Genomic DNA, 21406 nt, shown 5'->3' on the forward strand with positions numbered 1-21406 from the left:
CACACACACACACTGAGAACAGTAAATTACATTGAATATACAAAAAACACACATTACAGCATGTTGTTCCTCCAAACAACTACCCTAACAGAGTCTCGACAAACAACCTCATGAGAAAAAGTTTTTGAGCGTGAATAAAATATGCAATAATATGATTTTAACTTTGCTGTTTGCTGATTTCATTTATACTTTTTGGCTGTTTTCTCATCCCTGTTAGTTATAGTTTGTGTGCTATGTTTAAAGATAAGTTCATCTTTAACTCACCCTGATGTCATTCTAAACCTCTGTGACTTTCTTTCATCTGCGGAGCACAAAAGAAGATATTCTTTTCCATAAACTAACAAGCAATTGGCCCTGGACCCTTCAAGCTTTAAAAAAAACTGCATATACTTACTTTGAAATTATTATAAAAATGGTCTATGCTACTTTATTCTTACCACGTTTCAATTCATTGGTCTAGGGCAGGGATAGGCAAGTTCGATCCTAGAGAGCCGCAGAGTTCAGCTCCAACCCTGAAAAAAAAAACTCACCTGTCTATAGCCTTAGTAATCCTGAAGACATTGATTAGCTTGTTCAGGTGTGTTTGATTAGGGTTGGAGCTCTGCAGGACTGCGGCTCTCTAGGACCGAACTTGCCTACCCCTGGTCTAGGGTAAATCTATTTCATTTTTATAATTTCGTAGAAAAACAATTTTTGTAACACAAAACTACAAAAGTGAATTGACATAAATATCAAACCATTGTTTTTTTCAACAAAATGTAACATTTTCTGTTTATTTTATATGAGGTTTTAAAGACGTTATTTGGAACTTTTTTTAAGTTAAAAAAAAAAGTTTATGGAGTTGTAATTAGAGAACGTTTCAGTGTTTTACACTTTTTCTGCTTGAGAGTTTTCCAGTAGAGGAAACGCAGAGGAATGTGATCTCGGGACAGGACAGGAGGGCTGTGCCAGAGGAGCGTCCCAAACTTACCAAAGTCATTCGTGGAGTTTCTGGAGGCTCCTGGACTGCGTCTGCTGTTCGACTGAGCGCGCATGAAGAACAGGCAGATCAGGACATGAACAGACCGTGTTTTGGCGTGCTCCTTGGGCTGCTGTGGCGGTGTTGTGGAGCTCAGCAGAGAGGTGAGTGGACCCACAGATCTCGTGTGTGTGTGTGTGTGTGTGTGTGTGTGTGTGTGTGTGTGTGTGTGTGTGTGTGTGTGTGTGTGTGTGTGTGTGTGTGTGAGAGTGAGCGCGCATTACGCACTCTGTGAATTCATGTGGCGATTTACTCGCCTGAAATATAGGTTGTATGTAATTTTTGTTTCTTAGTGAAATAGCTGACTCTGTATTACGGTCGACTGCTAGAATTCAAACGATGCTATATATTTTCTGTGACTTACTACTGATATAGCTAACTAACAATATAGTTAGATATTGAACTTATATTGCTGCATTGACCTGACTCTGTTCTGTGTTTTTCATTGAAATCAACCACTTGCATGCCCCCACTTATCACCATTACATTACAATTTGTCTTTGTCTCTGCACTTTCTGCTCAGCCCTATTATTCTGTCTCATTTTCTTGAGCACTTGGCTCGAACAGAGATGAGTTTCTCTAACAAACTTTATCAGTATTTCATTACATTAAATTTTTTATTGGTTCAGTTGTTCATCATGGTGACATTTTTGTCTAAGCACAAGTCAAAACAGTGAATAATGTGCTGTGGTGCAATGAAACCATTCGTCATTTGCACTGATCTTCAGCCCTGTTACATTGAAGCCACAAATGTCATGTTATTTATTTTACTTTTATAAGTACTTTTGTAATCTACTTTCATCATTATGTGTGAGTACAAACGGTGAAACTGAGTGATACTACCAGAATTTGTGCTGTTTAAATTCTCTTTAACCACTTAAGCTCTATTCTGACATATGAGCAGTGGTCTACTTTCAGCTTTCTAACACAAGTAATCAAAGCTTTCTTCACTGAGAACCCTTGAATGAAATCAATTTGTGAGCATCAATGCAGGCACCGTGGAGTGGCCTTTTAATATCATGCTGCTTTAAATGCTTTGTTAAGATCCAAATTGTTTAATTTCTGCAGCCTCTGAAATGCTAGAATCTTCCAGAGCTGCTTGTGTCAATGACATTTCTTTAGCAGAGAAGATTAACCCAGAAAAAACCTGCGTGAAGCATCTTTCATCTTTCACGTAGTTGCTGTTGAGTGTGCATGTCGACTCACGTGCTGTTCTCTATGTTCAAACACACACTGGGGACTGTGTGTGATCACCAGGTGTGTGTGTGTGTGTGTGTGTGTTAGTGTCAGCTAAACCCAGATGTTGGGAGTATTTTTAGAAACTAGGAATAGTTTCTATTCCTGATTTAGTAGACCAGGAATAGTGGACTCAGAATGCAGAGTCAGTATTCTCCGGATGCACTGATTGATGAGACAGAAAGAGTTCAGAAATGGATGTGATGCTCCATCCATGCTGAAAAGACCAGCACTACCCCGAGAAAATTGTCTGTTGTTTTTTCCTACAGATCAATGGTAGTTTCTCGGCTGGAGCAGGACTCTGTGGAAATATGTGACCTGCTCGCTGCCTCCAGAGTAGTGTAGTTTTAACTTGCCCATATTAGCTATAACAAAAACCTGCATGTGCTGAGGACACCAGCCTTCATAGCTTCAACTATAAGACTTTCCTGGTAATCTGCTTTGCTGCACTAAACAGCACTGGACCTGCATGGGAATTCAGGCTGGCCTAAGCTGGTCTTTTCAGAGGGTTTCTGCATAGCATGAGCAGTTTGATATGCTGTCAGAGAGCTTTGTAGTCTCACAAAAATACCACAGCCACATAAATCCCCAGAGAAAGTGTGTGAAAGCAGCAGACAGAATATGCTTACATGTGCGATCCGTCATGAGGCTTTTACTCTTATCAAAATCAATACTTGGTTAATGTGGCACTGAGCTCTAGATGTGATGCTGGTTAGTGGCTCACAGATGCGTGTGGGTTGTACAGTCACAAAGTCAAATTTATTTACTGTTTAAAGAAGCATGTCTGATATACTGTAGATATCTGTTAAAATGTAAGTTATTCCTGTGATGCAAAGCTGAATTTTCAGCATCATTACTCCAGTCTTCAGTGTCACATGATCCTTCAGAAATCATTCTAATATGAAACATTTCTGATTATTATCAGTGCTGAGAACAGTTGTGCTGCTTCATATTTGTGGAAACCGTGATACATTATTTTTTCAAGATTATTTAATGATTAGAAAGTTCTAAAGAACAGCATTTGAAATAGAAATATGTTGCATCATTATAAATGTGTACTGTCACCTTTGATCAATTTAATCCATCCTTGCTGAATAAAAGCATTAATTTCTTTAAAGCCCAAACTTCTGAATGGTAATGTAGATAGAGCTAGAAAGAGAAAAGCATCTTTGTGGCTATTATGCACGTTCAGGCTTTGTCTCTGTAATACCTCTGTCAGAAAAAAAAAACTGATTTCAGAATGCTTGAGGAAGAAAATCAATAGGTAATTCCACAACGGCGCCAATGAATAGCCCAGTCCAATCAGGTCTGACTTTATCCTGGTCACCGCTGATGAACAGATGCAGAAAGTATGCTCTGATGGATTGTTTTCAATGTTTTACCGATTGCTTGACGTTGATTTGCTTGCACACAACACGAATGGCCTCTAGGCTTATTTATGTTTGAGCAGAGAATGGTTTGAGTATAATGACAGAGAGAGAGAGCAAGAGAGCAGGGAGATTCATTTAGTTTGACATTTTGAGCATTGTTCTGTTGAAGGCATTGAGTTGCAGTGCTCCATATTTTACACTAATGTTTCCATTTTTCCCTGCAGTCCCTTTGCAAAAATTACCTTTAGGGGTTCAAAAGCTTGTCATAGGAGCAATAGTATGACATAGTGAGAATATGGAGGAAAAAACAGCTTGGTTTCATTCAAAGGCCCAAACTGAGAAAATATGCAATTTGCTTCAGATGCTGATAATTATATGATGAAATTCTGATCTTAATTAGATCTTTATAACAGTACAGCAGATACTGACATAAAATGATCAAAATATAAGTTGTCACTCTATATCTGAAAAAATAAGTTTTAGTTTTAGTTAAGTTTGTTTATTTTATTTACTGAGCACTTTTACACAACCGACCATTGACCAAAATGCTGTACAATATGTATACACATAAAAGAGACAATCATAACCATAAGAACACAACACTAAAACCACAAAATAAAATAACAATGAAAATGAAACCCTCAGTTTTAATACACAGACAATTAGTGCGAAGAGGTGTTCTTTAAGGTTGTTTAAAAACACTTACTGTGGGTGCCAATCTGAGAGAAAAAGGTAAAACTTTCCAGAGTTTAGGAGCTATCACTACAAAAGCTTAATCTCCACTTCTCCGTTTAGTTCTAGGAATCATCAATGCCAGCTGATCAGCTAACCTTAAAGACCATTTTGGCTCATGTTTCTCAGTCAGTTTCACTAAATACTCCGGAGCCATACTGTGCAAAGATTTATAAACAAAAAACTAAATGTTAAAGTTGATTCTGTAATGGATCGGTAGCCACTGTAATAAACTCAGAACTGGAGTAATTTGTTTACCAAAATATAGCGAGTTGCAGTGATCAAACCTTGTAAATACAAAAGCATGAATTACATTTTACAGATCATGCATTGACAAAAATGGTTTCACCTGCACTATTAATCTTAAGTGATAAAAACAGGACTTAACCACAGATTAAATCTGTTTCTCAAACTTGAGATCACTGTCGAAAAAACTCCTAAATTTTGCAGTACTGGCTTACAAAAGGGGGCTAAACTACACAGATCAGCAAAACTATTTGGGACTCCAAACCACACAACTTCAGTTTTATCTTCATTCAGATTTTAAAAATTTTATGACAGCCATGATTTTATTTCTTGTACACACACTCTATTTGCTTCTTACTATTTTTTTTATATTTTTATTTTTGCAGAGGAAGATACACTTGCATATCATCTGCAGAAAAGTGAAAAGAAATTCCATGCTTAAAGAAAATTGACCCAAGGGGTAACATATACAAAGAAAACAAAATTGGGCTGTGAATGGACCCTTGTGGAACCCCACTAGGCAAAGAGACAGGTTGTGAGTAATCTTGACCGACATTTACATAAAAAGTTATGTTTGAAAGAAATGACTTAAACTATGCAAGCGCTACACCATGAAATCCCACCACCTTTTCCAGCCGTCCGTGTAAAATCTCATGGTCAATTGTACTGAATGCAGCGCTAAAGTCCAATAAAACAAGAAGAGCTGAGGACCCTGAGTCAAATGCATTCAGTAAATCATTTAAATCCTTGATCAAAGCCAACTCAGTACTGTGGTAAGCCCTGAAACCTGACTGAAAAATTTAATATTGACGTAAATGTCATTTTTAAACAGGTGAGTAATTGATTCAAAGCCACCTTCTCTAAAACCATTGATACAAAAGATAACTTTGAAATTGGATACAATAACTTTATTTTTTTTCAAAAGAGGCTAAACAACATAAAGCTTAAACTGATTAGGGACTACTCCTGTTAAAAGACTATTATTTATTATAGATAAGATACTGTAAAGCCAAGCTGCTTCAGACCAGTAAATGTGGTAAACAGTTTTTCTGAGAGTGTACGTAAGTTCTGCAAAGGCTCTCTTCTTATCAAGAAATATTTTAACTTAATGTGTCATTGTATGTTGTTCAAATCAGTATTTGATTCCTGGGATCTTTAAGGCATAATACATAAATGGTTTTCCTACAGAGCAAGAGAATAAAAAGCTTCTTCTGTGACAGACTGTAAAAGACCTTTGGTTGTAACTAGGCAGTTTTAATAGAATAGTTTAAAAATATTGTTCTGTCTTTATCTGCTCACCCTCATGACATTCCAAACCTGTGTGACTTTCTATCCTCTGTTCTTCATATGTTTTTAAAGACTTGGAATGTAGTGCATCTGTAGAGCATGTGGCCCACTTTTATTGGACTTCTACAGAGCTTTAGAGCATCTGTCCAAATTTATTGTCCTTGTGTCGAAAAGAGCAGCAAGAGGATTCGTATGAATGTCTCATGTTGAATTCCACAGAAGAGAGAAAATGACAATGTTATGTCAGAGTGTTCATGTTTTGATGAATTATTCCTTTCAGAATGCACATTTGCTAGGGTTATTAAAGCACTCTTCCGTGAGGAAAGCAGTGAATTATCTCCAGGGTTGGGGAGTTACTAGTTACATGTAACGGAATTACGTAATTTAATTACAAAATAAAAGTAATTGTAATCAGTTACAGTTACTGAGAAAATATGTGTAATTAAATTACAGTTACTTATGAAAATGTTAAGGATTACAAAGGAGGTTACATCTGCTTTTTTCACACACACTCCCACATACAGATTTAATTGATTTCTTTCATAAATTGCAGTGACTGCTCTAAAATATGAAACACCAATGTTTCAGGAGTTTAGAACATGCTTATTCGATAACTCTTTTATTTCCTATATGGGTTTATGTATGGCTATGCTTCATTTTTTAAAGATTAACTCTTTTTTTCCAAGGCATTGTTAGATTCCAGTGTTTACTGTCATAGCTATGCAAAGATTTGATTTAAAAAACGGTATCATAGCTAATAAAATATTTATTGTTATGATTTTAAATATGTATTTAACCTCAGAATGATCTCAAAGTAAGTCTGATTTTGTGGTGGCTGTGCTTCAAAGGGGACATTGATTGGTATGATTCTTTAGGGTCTTCATGAACGGTCTGCAACATACTTTGTTTAAAATACCTCAGTGGTCGTGTAAAACAACACCCTTTTTACCTTGCTCTGTTCACAGCGACTCATTTTGGGGGCATGTCCCTTTAAATGCTAATGAGCTCTGCTCACCCACCACTTTCTTCCATGGAAGAGCAAAGGCGATTTGCAAATAATCATAAAAAATGTAAAGTGTCAGACATACAGGTGCATCTCAATAAATTAGAATGTCATGGAAAAGTTCATTTATTTCAGTAATTCAACTCAAATTGTGAAACTCGTGTATTAAATAAATTCAATGCACACAGACTGAAGTAGTTTAAGTCTTTGGTTCTTTTAATTGTGATGATTTTGGCTCACATTTAACAAAAACCCACCAATTCACTATCTCAACAAATTAGAATACTTCATAAGACCAATGAAAAAAACATTTTTAGTGAATTGTTGGCCTTCTGGAAAGTATGTTAATTTACTGTACATGTACTCAATACTTGGTAGGGGCTCCTTTTGCTTTAATTACTGCCTCAATTCGGCATGGCATGGAGGGCGGGGCCTGAACAATATGACATCATACTGCTCAGAAAATCTAAACGGCTTGATAATTGAGACTGTTTAGGATTTTGGGGGATTAAAAAAAGGAGTGAATGGATTTTTATCATTGTAGGGTGGTTGTGTCCACACACTGCTAAGATACATTTATATGCTTGTTTACATTAAAGTTCCTGTGGCTCAGCGGTAGAGCATTGCGTTAGCAGCACAAAAGGTCATGGGTTTGATTCCCAGGGAACACACATACTGGTAAAAAATGTATAACCTGAATGCACTGTAAGTTGCTTTGGATAAATGCGTCTGCTAAATGCATAAATTATTATATGCAAACACCATGTAAAAGTGAATTTTGCATCCTATGTCTACTTGAAAACTGAAATCTTAATTCAAGTGATGAAGGATTTCGTAAGTGTGACCGTAATCAGTGTTGAGTACTACTGTAAGGTTTACCCTGCCTGGTTTACATGTTTGAAAATGATAAACAGTTGAAAACATTCGAAATTTAGAAAAGTAATCAAATGTAATCAGTTACATTACTTTAATAAAGTAATTGAAAAGTTACACTACTTATTACATTTTAAGTAGGGTAACTTGTAATCTGTAACCTATTACATTTCCAAAGTAACCTTCCCAAAACTGATTATCTCTACAGTATGAATGCAGTGTGGAACTGTAAGCAGAATCACAGCATGAAGCGAAGGGTCCTGACCCTTGACCCGTATTAGAATCATGTGGGGGAAAAGTGACATTTCCGGACACACACACACACACACACACACACACACACGCTCCATGAATGTTTTCATAGGTGGCTCGTTGAACTCTCTAGGAAGTTACTCTTTTCATCTTCTGATGCTCCGCTTTGTTGCTTATACCCTTCTCTGCATCTCTCCCTCTCTCTTCACCGCTCAATCTTTGATGATGGATCCGGTTTCTTTCTCTCTCCTCTGTATCTGTCCATCTGTGTGCTGACCCTCACTCTCTCTGTGGAGTTTACAGCAGCAGTTCAGCACACGTGGCCAATGACTCCAGATCTTTACTGACATCTGTGTGTGCTCCGGTCCAGACTAACAGGAGCCAGTGGGAATCAGGTTGAACTGCTGATTCAGTTCTGATCTGATCCTCACAGTAAAGCAACAATATGATGTCTGTGACTGGGACAAAATTAACATGAAGCTCTGTAATCCATGGTCTCTTCAAATACCTGTCAAGGTTGTGCAACAAAATTCCAATTAATTAAAACTGTTCATAAGCTTTGTTAAGAAGTTCAGTTTAGCATAATTTAAAAAAAGAACATGTTTATGTACATGTTCGTTTTAACTGCAATTAAAAGAAAATGCTTTATAGTTGGAATTTATATTAACTTTATATGAAGTTATATAAATTAAAATTATATAAACTTGTGCTTTCCTGGCCTGCTTAATTAAGACTTCTTTATATATAATTCATAATTAACACTCAATGTACTGAGAAGCATTTCTGGTAAACTGAAATATAATGTAATTATACACTTGCATTTATTTTGAACATTATGTGCAATTTCAAATTTGTAATGATGAAGCTGCTTTTTAGTGCATTTAAATGGACTTTATTTCATTAATATAAACTTTTCCTGTTTTACAGTTTTATTATAGTTTTTTTTAAATACACAACAAATGCACATTGATCCAAATTAAGCCCACTTCTTCTTCACAAGGGAATAAATGAATTGCTTCAGATCTGTTAATTGATCTAAATTGAGCTGGCACACTGTACTTTCTTCCAATTAAAGTTTGGCTTTGGTGATTCTTACACATTTTAACATTTTCAGAGCTACAATGAGCATTAAATATCTTTTTCTATTGATGTGTTGACTAGTCATTGTGATACTTCCAGAACACAAATAATAAAATAAAATATTAATAAAATACTAAAAACAATTAAAAGTAATGTGGATAGCAGCTCAGATAATTTATTGAGAAACCTTCATATTGTGATTTTTAAATCGATTTTTAAATCGATAATTTTGTCAGGTGAACATCTTTCTGTGCAAACACCTCCTTCAGTTAATGTCATTGCTGGAGGAGAATGATGAAGATGTTAAGCACATTTTATGTGTGATACTTCTTCCACAGAAGCGTGTGGGTTTGTGTGTGTATGTGTGTGTGTGTGTGTGATCATAATGCATGGAGTCAGTCAGCAGCGTGTTCGTCCAGCTCAATAAACCCGTTTCCCAGCTCTGACACAGTGTGTGTGTGTGTGTGTGTGTTTGTGAAAGTCAGAGCGCAGCTAACATTGTTATTACTCTCAATTTAATTTTTCAGAAAAATGTGATTGAATTCATAATGCTTCACAAGATATATGAGACAGCAGTCACGCTGTTAGCCGAGGAGAGAAAATGCTTATTATATTTGGCTTATGTATTTTGCCACGCATTACAAATGTAATGTGGGCGCGCCGCGTCTGAGATCTACGACAAAGCAAATGTTAAGAGGCACGGCGGTATGAAATATGAATGTTGTCTGCACGCATGGTTTTCTCGTAGTGCGCCACGCCATTTATCAGAGGTGATCTACTGCAGTGGAAATGTCATGTGACGCATGGTGCTTAAAGCCAATGTTTTGATTGGTCCATGCATTATTTAAGTTTGACATTTCAAGGGCCGTTGACAGGAAGTGGTCTGAGAGACATGTGACTAGGAGACCAAACCTCAACTTCAGAATAAAATACACAGATGGTGCACATCAGGGGCTCTGTTTCAAACCTAATAGAATCAGTGTTTTAAGAGATATAGAATAGATACACTTCAGATGCAGAGACACTTTCAAACTATAGCAAAATCAGGGCGTGCCAAGATTATGAAATTCAGGGCAGGATCCTGTTGAGGCCCAGGGTGTCTACAGAGGCCACTTCTTGTGTGTCTCACAAGATGTTTAAATAACGAAAAATTACATTGAATTTGTATTAGTGGAATGTTGAGTCGAAATTGACTGACCACCAGAGTCCCCAATTCCTTTTGGCCCTTTACATAATCTACGTTTGTTGATAAGCTCATAGTTTATATATAGGAAAATTCTTAAAAAAAAAAAAAAATTAAGAATGATGTTAAGTAAGATTTTGTCATGTTTTTGAAAGAAGTCTCTTTTGCTCTCAAGACTTAATTTATTAAATCAGAAATACAGGAAAAACAGTAATATGGTGGAATATTATTACAATTTAAAGTAACTGTTTTCTATGTGAATATCTGTTAAAATGTAATTTATTTCTGTGATGCGCAGCTGTATTTTCAGCATCATTACTCCAGTCTTCAGTGTCACATGATCTTCAGAAATCATTCTAATATGCTGAACTGCTGCTCGAGAAACATTTCTGATTAATGTTGAAAACAGTTGTGCTGATGAATATTTTTGTGGAAACCATGATGCATTTTATTTTTCAAGATTCACAGATGAATAGAACAGAATTTATTACTATACACGTCTTTACTGTCATTTTTGAGCAATTTAATGTGACCTTGCTGAATAACATTTTTAATCTCTTCCAAAAAATCTTGATGACCTCAAATGCTGAACATTTGTGTTATTTATAACAGTATTATAAATTATTTATAACAGTATTATAGAAATATATTTAATTCAAGAGCAATGAGTAATGACAGAAAATATTTTAGTTTGTGAACATATTCAATGTCAGTGTTTCAGAAAGACTCAGTAGTCTTTAGATAGTTCATTCAGTATATGGACATTTTTTTCTTTACATCTCATTCTTCTGATGCATAATCACAATTATGACGGCCAATGTTATGCTTTTCAGGAAGTCTAGTTACTTAACTTTGCTGTTGGGCTGAAGGTCTCTGAGACATTGGCTGCATTTGCTGTGGCTTCTCTTGTAAAACATTAATGCAATATTGCATAATTTCATATGATGATCTTCTTGTTCGCAAGGGCTTTTAGGCAAAAACCTGCATCTATAGTTGCTCTCCAGACCAGGATGGAATATCAATGTTCTGGAGTCTTCATGGAGAATTGTGATCCGTGGGCGTTTGTCCTGCTCTCAGTGACTTTGAGCTTTGTGTTGTGCTAAATAGATCGTGTTATTGTTGAGGACAGATGTGGGCTTTAATGTCCTGGGTTCCTGCTTTTCATTCCTCTGCTGTTCATTCTGCAGCTGTAAATGTTTTCAGCACTGACCTAGCCAATATGCATCCTTAAATGAGACCCGTGAAGGTTAAAGGAATAATTTACCCAAAAATTCTGTCATTATTTACCCACACACACGTATCTCCAGATCTTTTCAAATGAATATCACACATGAAACATTCAGTTGAAACACATAATAGCCTATTAAAGGATGGAATGGTTTTCTTAACGCTTTACTGAAAAACTTTACCTTAACCTTAACATTTAGTCATTTTCAGTTGGAAGGTGTTTCATAATAGTTCAAAAGATCTCGTGTAGCATTCTTATTCTGTCTTCTGGAATATATTGCACAGAAAACACTGTAAAAATTAATATTGCATTGGCTGGCCAGACGTATAGCCATTCAGTGCTGCTTTGCCGTGTATTTCAGCATGAGGTTAGCCAGGCCGTCAGGGGTCTATTACCCAGCAGCCCTCATTTACACACTCCTGTCCGGCCAGTCAGCACTTCCAAAGGCTTGAATTACCTGCTTGATTCATGGGAAATACAAATGTATCAACGACACACAAGCATCTGGTGGCTCGTTCACGTCTTTGCTGCACCGCCAGCAGTGGAACCATTGCGGAAAAATGTCGACCAAAAATTATTTCTGTAACAAATGTGCACCTATATTTTGAACAAGACATTCATGAAGAAAGTGCCCATTTCTGCTGTTTCTCTAAAGACTTTATTAGCCTTACTATAACCCTTGCTCTGTGTTAAAAATTCTTTACTACAATGACCGACCTACATTGTGCTGTTATTGCCAAATACTAGATTCAGTCTTTTTTTTCTCAACTTGTTTTCTTTTAATTAGCACAGGGTTTTGTGTTTCTTTTTGGAATTGATTGATCATAGGCCTCATTGATCTGAGCTCATGGACCTCAGTTTACGAGTGAAAACAAAACAAAACTTTGTGAATAATTTTGGCAATGTTTACCCAAAAAACTGAGGTGTATAAGCTCAGATAAATTAGTTCCAAAAAGAAATACAAAAACTGAAATAAAACAATAAAAGATGATGAAAAGATTGAATTCAAGATTTGGCCATTATATATATTTACAAGTAATTTTTTGTAAGCATTTCATTTTTAACCAGGAACGAGTTACAGTTTTTTTAATTGTTTTGGTACTATTTTCTCAAGTAAGGTGTACATTTTCAAAACTCTTAGTACAAAATGTCTCGAGGTTACGTATGTAACCATGGTTCCCTGAAGGGAGCGAGACGCTGCGTCGAACGCTTTGGGAATGCCCTGGCGAGACCACTTTCTGAAGCATGTGTGAAATCAGTCCAATAGAGAAGTGAGACGTCACGAGCGGGGTGACATAAGCAACCAGGAAGCATAAAGGCGCATCTGGCAAGTGCACATGTTAGCTTCTACGGAAGCGAGCGCCTGCAGGGATGCAGGGAGTATGGCAGGGAGACACAGCGTCTCGTTCCCTTCGGGAAACCATGGTTACATACGTAACCTCGAGACGTTCCCCTTCAGGAACTAGAGCTGTGTCGAATGCTTTGGGAACGAGAATACCCACTGCGCCATACGAGCAAGTCCCTGTCTGGTGTGTATCTGGCGAGCACATCAAGTCGAGAGAACTTGGGACCCTGGGGTAGATGTCAGGTCCAGACTGTAGAAACAGATAAATGTGTGCGGAGAGGACCAGCCTGCAACAGCACAAAAATCTTGAAGGGCCACGCCCACTGATAAGGCCTTGGAGGCCACCATACCCTTAGTCGAGTGTGCTCTGACCTCCATAGGTGACTGGAGGCCAGAGGACTCATAGGCTAGTGTGATGGTCTCAACCACCCACCGACTCAAGGTTTGCTTGGTCGCTGGATCCCCTTTCTTAGGTGGACCAAAGCAAACGAATAACTGATCTGCCTTACGCCCCTGGGCAGCTCTGTGAACGTAAGTGTCCAGTGCTCGCACTGGACAGAGCAGATTGAGTCTTTCCTGGCCTGCTTCCTGGAAGGGAGGAGGACAAAAAGCTTGCAGTACAATGGGACCCGGTGAGGAAGTGGGCACTTTAGGGACATACCCGGGTCTCGGGTAAAGAAATAGAAACACCCGGGTCTCGTGGTAAGCAGCTATGGCCACCACGTAAACCTTCAGAGTGGAGGGAGATAACCCTGCGCAGAATCGCTTCTGCAGAAACTCCAGAACTGAACCAACTGGGCAATTGACTGGGTCTTGCAGTCGCTGTCTGCACCAAGAAGTTTCCACTTCAGGGCGTACAGTTTCCTCATGGCGGGAGCTCAGGACTTGAGTATGGTCTCAACAACCTCAGTTGAGAGACTGGATGCTATGAGCTGTGCCCCCTCAGGGGCCACGCCCACAACTCTGGTCAGGGGGTGAAGGATGGTGCCCCCCGCCTGAGAGAGGAGGTCCCACCTGATCGGATTCTCCAGCGGAGAGCCGTCGAGGAGGGACACAAGTTTGGAGAACCATACTCGGGCCAGCCAGAAGGGGGCTACTAGCAGAAGACAGACCATGGGGTACTCTCTCCCGAACTCCCGGAAGCAGAGCGATCGGGGGAAATGCGTACAGACGAAGCCTCGGCCACATCTGCACCATGGCATCCAGCCCAAGCGGAGCTGGGTGCGTGAGGGAGAACCAGAGCGGACAGTGTGTCGTTTCCTGCGATGCGAATAGAACAAAATAGTTTCTACTTCTTGTTCCAATACCAGGGCCCGCTCGGGGCCCTCTAATGTAGGAATAACCCTGTTGAAGCAAGGTGGACGAGAACCGAACTGAATTCTGTAACCTCTCTCTACAGTGTGCAGGACCCATTGTGAGACATTTGGCAGAAGTTTCTGACTTTCTGTCAGAAAGTCTACTAAGAGAACCAGTCTCTCGAGACTTGCCTCTGGTGTCACTAGAGGAGCCACTTCGGTGCCCTGAAGCGGATGACCGGCAGGGAACGACCGACCTGACTGCTCTAGCTCCCTCATCTGAGGGGATGAGCTTTCCCGTGCCGTACCATCGTCGGACGGCAGCTGGGAAATTCACTCAACAGAGCTCACTGAGCCCTGAAGCACCGGGGGTGGCAGGTGAATACGATGGTATTGTCAGGACCGCTTGGCCAAGGTCCTCTTAGACATAATAACAGTCCACAGATCCGTTTTCTGCTTCGAGGACCCCAACCGAGAGCGCCGCCCCGCCCCTGGTCTTTCTGCGGGGGGGTACGGGTCGCAACACTCTTTTTCTGGGTCTGGCGATATGAGGAGCTGGACGGATGGGACTGCTCCCGCTCAGCAGTCCCAAAGACCTGGGAATGGCGGGGGAGGAAGTGCTGGAATGCCGCCGCCTGCTTCTTTGCCTCCTGAAAACTCTCAACGACAGTATCTACTGCGTTGCCGAAGAGGCCAGAAGGCGATAGCGGGGCATCCAGCAGGAAGAATCTGTACTTGTAATTCAGACAGATTCAACCACAGATGCCGCTCCGTGGCCACCGGTGCTGCCATAGAATGGCCGATTTTGCATACACACACACACACACACACACACACCACAGACACGCTCGCTGAAGAGCAAGAAGCTAACATGTGCGCTTGCCGGATGCTCCTTTATGCTTCCTGGTTGCTTACGTCACCCCGCTCATGACATCTCACTTCTCTATTGCACTGATTTCACACATGCTTCAGAACGTGGTCTCGCCAGGATGTTCCCAAAGCATTAGACTCAGCTCGAGTTCCTGAAGAGGAACTTTAAACTGATCACACTTGTAACACGACTAGTCATTCTTTCAAAACCTGATCTCATGATTTCATTGTAGTTGCGCATATTTTCATTCCACATAATCATTGTTTCAAAACACAAGATCATTGTGATATGTACTGAGAACATTTGGTTTAATCACCTAAACACAACAGTATGATCTCCTTTCAATTTAGTACTTTTAACAATCAGTTCATTCAAGAGCAAACAATGCAAGATTCAAATCACCTTTGTTGCTGAAATAATTACAGTTATACAGGCAATAACTGTCATGTTAGAAAATACACTTACATTACCTAGCTTGCATAACTCACATTAAATCAATAATGTTTGTAAAAGTATTTATCCAGTGTGTTATCAAAAGGTGTGATGAAGGTATGACATGGCCATAAGCTTTTTTGCTAGAGTTTACTGTCAATGCAATAAATGTCCTCACTGTGCCATATGACTGAATCTATATTCCAGCTGAATTTTTCAGATGAAGGGTGAGTTATAGTAATGTGCAGTCTTTACTATGGTAATACTTCTATATACAGTATCACATGGCATAATGTAATGTAAAATGCTTCTGAATTCAGAATTCTTCTGATACATCTCTGATCAGTTACTCTCCCTATGTTCACAAATAGCAAAACACACGGTTTTACAAATGAGGACGTCCTCAAAGGGAGGTTTTAGGTGATTTTGTCAAGTTTTGCTTACTTCTGGGTACCAGTTTGTCTCCAAAATATGGTTACAGTAAGTAGGTACACACGCACACACACACACACACACGCACACAGAGGTTTTCCTATCATTATGGTGACATTCCATAGGAGTAATGGGTTTTATACTGTCTCCCCCTACACTAACCCTACTCCTAAACCTACCGTTACGAAAATTTATTTTTTTCTCATTGGACCCAAAAAAGGACAATGATTTCAGATATTGCCGTCTTTGAGGGGACATTTTGTCCCCATAAAATAGGGTTTACCTGAACCACACACACACACACACACACACTTACAAAATAGTAGTTATCATCTTAGATAAATCACTTTTTGTGTAAAAATAATTCATTGCATTTGGTTATCCCTAAATTGCAATCACGTTCTATAGAAACTATAATCTATATCTATAGATGTACCAAATGATTGACTGATTAACCATTAAAATGAGTTAGATTAAATAATAGACAAATGTATTAAGCTGAATGAGAAGTCATGCAAATAAAAAGTTTGATAGTAATAGCTTTATGAAAGGCAGTTACTGTGAATGAAACTTTTATATAGATGAAACACTTATTTTGTGTAGAGAAAAGGATATTTTGTGATTGTGTGTATTGTATGAACACAATTGAAAATATAAATGTTTGAAAAACGTGCACTTTTGATGATCTGTTGTGATATTAGTACTAAGAGTTTTGAAAATGTACCAATTGCTTGCGAAAATTATCAAATTTGTTGGTATATCCTGAGTGAGCAAAGTCAGTAAGTTTTAGTCCAGTGCAATAACATTAACTAGTATTTTGAGGAAAAGAAGATCCTCTCCGGGTCAAAACATTCTTTGTTCAGTGACACCTTCATGTGTCTTTGTGTACCTGTCCGTCAGAGCTGAAGGTGGATTGTTTAAGATGCATTCACAGAGTGGACGAGCTCGGATGAGACGGCAGTGGCGTGATTCACCTCACAGACACTCAAACTCCTGGGAGGCAAGAGGAGGAAATGACAGAGTTCTTGTTGTGCGGCTCTGGCCTGCTGTAATGGATTTAACAGATGGACGTGTGTTGTGTTCTTGGAGGAGGTGGGCTTGACAAGAACAGTCTGTCCGAGATGTGCACAGTTTCGCTGTTCTCACAAGGGCCTATTATATGCTGTGAACGTGTGGGAGTGTGTGTATGCTGGGAGATACACACAAACACTAACACAACTACTGTACACCGGCCCAAAGCCTGTTATGATGCTGTGAATATAGAATCGTGTGTAGGTGGCTTTGTGTCTTTCTTGGTAAGAACGGGTTTCTGTAAAACATCCTCAAGCTCAAGCAAACCTACACACACCTGCGCAGTTTTATTTCATGTTTTAGTTTATGATTGCATAAACCATGTGAAATTAAATTCAATAGGATGCGTTGCTGAATATTGATGAGGTGTTGATATGTGCAGTACTTGTGAAAAGTTAGGAAAATTTATGATTATGAAGGTCTCTTCTGCTCACCAAGGCTGCATTTATTTGATCAAAAATACAATAAATATTGTGAAATATTATTTTAATTGAAAATAGCTGTTTTCTATGTGAATATATTTGAAAATGTAGTTTATTGCTGTGATCAAAGCTGAATTTTCAGCATCATTACTTCAAGTCTTCAGTGTCACATGATCCTTAAATAAACGCATTTTTGGTGAGCAGAAGAGACTTCATTAAAAACATTTAAAAATCATAATATTTTCTAACTTTTGACAAATAATGCAAATGTGGATGGTCATTACAATATGTTAATGAGCTCATTTATGTGTTGTCACAATCATCACAATTTCTAAAAAAGTTGTTTTTCAGTTTATTTTTTTGTGTATGTTCTGGATGAATAAAATAATGTGATTTAACAAAGTAGCAGATGAAATAACAGCAATATATACAAAAGGCCAGATTTACTAACAGCTTATGTCAGCGCAAACCCTCTTTTGGTGTTAAAAAATTATACTGTCAAGATTTACTAAAGACACGCAGTGAAAATTTGTGATGAAAAGACATGGATACAGTTATTTTTGCGGCTAATTTGATTGCATATGCATTTGTAGGAGTTTCACTTTCAGATGCATTTAAATGAATCACACAGTGTGATTTACTAAGGATTTGGAGTCACGTTGCACCATTATTTAACACCTCAAAAAACATGTATTTTCCCATTTTGCACTCGACATGGCTGCGGTAGCTGCTCATTTGAATGATGGTCCTGAGAAGCCTTCATGATAATAGAGTGTTTCTGAACATCTGGCACACAATGAACAAAATACAACAAATATCTCTAAAAACAGCTAATGTTACATTCATCAAAGACACAATCATGCTGGAGCAGCGTGGGCTTTCTCGAGGACACAGCGCTGGTCTCAGAAAGTCCTCGGTTCAAAAGACCCCCTACCTTTAGGTTCTCAACCAAAATCCAAACATGCTTCTACCACCAACCCTTTAAGAGCAGCACAACTCAACAGCTAGATCAAAGAGGACCGGAGAACCAAATGTACGGGCCAGGAGCCTAGAAAAAACATTTGTCTCTATGCGGAAGTAGTGGAAACCGCTTTGTTGTTTGAGTTCTGCAAAAAGAGCTCTCCAAAAAATTACATTTGTGTCAGTTTTCATGGAAGGATGTAGCCTGGAGACATAACTCCATTTGGTCAAATCAGTGTAGCAGTTTTAAAGGGATCATTCACCCAAAGAATTACGATCTTGTCACCATTTCTTTACCTTCATGTCATTCCAAACCCTAATGCTATTTTTTTCCATCTGTGGAGCACAAAAGAAGACATTTTGAGTCTTTGCATAACTCTTTTTCATACATTGACATTTCATGGTGACTACACTATAAGCAATATGATAGCAGGAACAGGCTGAGGTATGAAATGTTATTCTCTGTTCGCTCTGAAATCTTCACCAGCACCAGGTTGGATGCTATTTTGAATATCAGGATGGAGAATGATATTTGAGAATGAGGCTAACATTTAATCTGTCCCCCACGTTTCTCTCAGTGTCCAAGCAATTGTGACCTCATTTGCCCTTGACCTTTAAAAGCACAGAAAACGATTACTGGACTACTGAGGTATCATTATGAGGCTGTTATTAAACTGAACCTGAGTCACGAAACAACATAGAAACGTCCGTAGTAAAATGGCTTTTCTGTGATGATATCTACATGCAACATTCTCCATATGGAGGTCAAAGGGCTGCAGGAGAGGTGCGTTGAAGTCCTGCCGTAATCCACTCTCCAGCATTTTAAACAGTGGACTCATTCCTTTTAAAATGCAGCATTTGATGTTAATCAATTCACCGCTCAACATCCTGCCATAATTGTCAGGCCTTCTTTTATGGAAGTGCTTTATATGCTGATATGTGTTCGGCTCGTCTAAAGAGCCAAAAAGAAAAAAAGAAATGGATGAAAGGAAAGTCTGTTTATAGAGTCTGATCCAATATTTTCTCTTTCTTGTACCATCATGCTTCCTCTCTCTATTGTCCTCAGAGTATAAAACGTTACTAAATGTTAACCAGGAGACATTCCAACAAGGAATGTTTCATATGTTTAATGGTCAGTTTAATAAAGCACTCTTGAGACCAATACTTTTGACCGATAATACTCATGTTGGTGTAACCCCTCTCTCCCGGGTCCTCACCGCCACACCTCGTTCTCGCTCCGAGTGGGTCTCGAACCAGTGTCTCTGGCATGGGAGGCGGATGCACTAACAAGGAGGCTAAAGACTGCAGCCACTAGCGTCAGTCGCTAGTGCGTCTCTTGAGATCAGGGGAGTGAGGTTTACCTGCACAGCACCTACCGCTGGCCTCTGTTACACTGGCATGATTGTATTCGAGATGAGCAGGCATGAAGGTCTCCACGTAATAACTGTGAGTGCAACAATCTTCTAATCCTAGACTAAGACCCCAGATTGCAAACAGTAATTCAGTTTCACATGTGAATCTTAACTGTACCATTATTTTGTATACACTTTCTGTACTGTTGATATAAAATGGCAGTGCAGTTTACCAGAAAACTATATTTCCCATGATTCATTTGGCAGTTTAAGAGTAATATAATATAAATAAAGTATTAACTGCTCACATAATTAATTATTTGCTCTCCATGTTTATGTATTAGAGTAAAAAGAAAGCCGTTGCGATGTCATGTGTGAATCTACATGCACAGATACACTAATTGTTTCTGTAGAGCTGTTATATAAGCAGATTTGGTTTCTTGTTAACTCTAAAGAAATGGCCAAGTTTCATTAAACACTGAGTACACATACTAGTCATTTAAAGACATTTTGAAATCTCCCTTTAAAGTTGCATGTGTGCCACGGTATGTAAAATGTTTGGAAACTGTTCCGAAGCTTGCACTTTTACAGTTTCCATATTTTATTTTTATGTCATATCCGAAGCCCGTTCCTTCCTGTGTGAGTTAATGTGTCCAGAGAGAATACAGATCCTAAAGCTAAAACGGTCCCTCAGCAGAGGAAGTCGTACAAGATTTTAAAAAACTGCCCATCATTTACTCAATCAACCCCAACTCAACTCATGCAGGAATGTGTTTGTGTTGGCCAGACTGCAATATGAGGAAACTATACGCACATGTCTACCTTTAGAAACCTCACTGGATGAATTATACACACCACCTGCAACCGTTACGTTATAGATGTCTGATTTTTCAGAGGACTCTGATGTAGACCTGTATTTTTCCCTCTCTGAGTCGAGTGATCCATCAGATGAACTTTACTGCTCAGGTGATCTAAATAAATCAAGCCATAACTGAGCGCCCATGAGCAAAGATGGCTGAGCAGAAATTGCACACTGCCAGAAGGGTCCTGTAGTGCCAGCCGAGCAACTGTTATTAAAATAAATGGAAATGCGGAAGGATTGCTCTCTCCCAGTATATTAGACCCGTTAATAACACAGAAAAGAAAATTACATTTCATGGGGTCTTGTTTGTTCTCTTCCTGAAATAATTATCGGAATTGTCTTTAGCATTTGCCCTTCAGGAAACCACTGAACCACGGTTTGAGCCGAGAGGACAGTCCCAGCATTTAGAGTAATGGAGTTAGCTGCTGAGTAAAAGTGCTTTCTAAAGGACTAGTAACAACAGCCAAACTAGAAACTCACTGTAAAATCCAATAGTTTACCTTACTTAGATTTAGTTAGTTATCTTTACTTAGTTGTTATACTTACTAGGTTTTATTAAGTTACAGCTACTTTCAAGGCAAATAAAACAATTTACTTACTGTTTTGAGTGACACTTACTTAAAATATTCAAGTAGCCACAAAGGAACCAATGACATGAATAAAGCAGTGAGAGGCAGCAGTGCATTAATATGTTGCTAATGTGCAACATAACAACACAAGAAGAACATAAAAAGAGTCTTAATAGACTTTTCACGCATTTCCTCCATGTCTGCAGTTATCTTTCACTAGTTGCATTAACTCGTTTCCCAAAGTCATCTTGAATGTTGAATTTTCAATACATTTGAAATATTTGAGA

The 21406-nt window shown here is 38.7% G+C and overlaps 1 protein-coding gene and 1 pseudogene across 1 annotated transcript in view; one reads left to right on the top strand and one right to left on the bottom strand.

The window, feature by feature from the left end:
• LOC107660542 (vesicular inhibitory amino acid transporter-like) overlaps window positions 1–506 on the bottom strand; it is a 10178-nt pseudogene extending 9672 nt beyond the window's left edge.
• Window positions 507–969: 463 nt separating this feature from the next.
• Window positions 970–21406, top strand: part of LOC107660539 (laminin subunit alpha-2-like) — a 244459-nt gene continuing 224022 nt past the window's right edge. The window contains 1 exon segment of the mRNA XM_016449859.1: window positions 970–1122. Coding sequence (XP_016305345.1) covers window positions 1056–1122 — 67 coding nt within the window. The 5' untranslated portion in view covers window positions 970–1055.

Source organism: Sinocyclocheilus anshuiensis, unplaced genomic scaffold (genome assembly GCF_001515605.1).
Source record: "Sinocyclocheilus anshuiensis isolate Anshui unplaced genomic scaffold, SAMN03320099.WGS_v1.1 scaffold659, whole genome shotgun sequence".
In the NCBI taxonomy this organism is placed as follows: Eukaryota; Metazoa; Chordata; class Actinopteri; order Cypriniformes; family Cyprinidae; genus Sinocyclocheilus; species Sinocyclocheilus anshuiensis.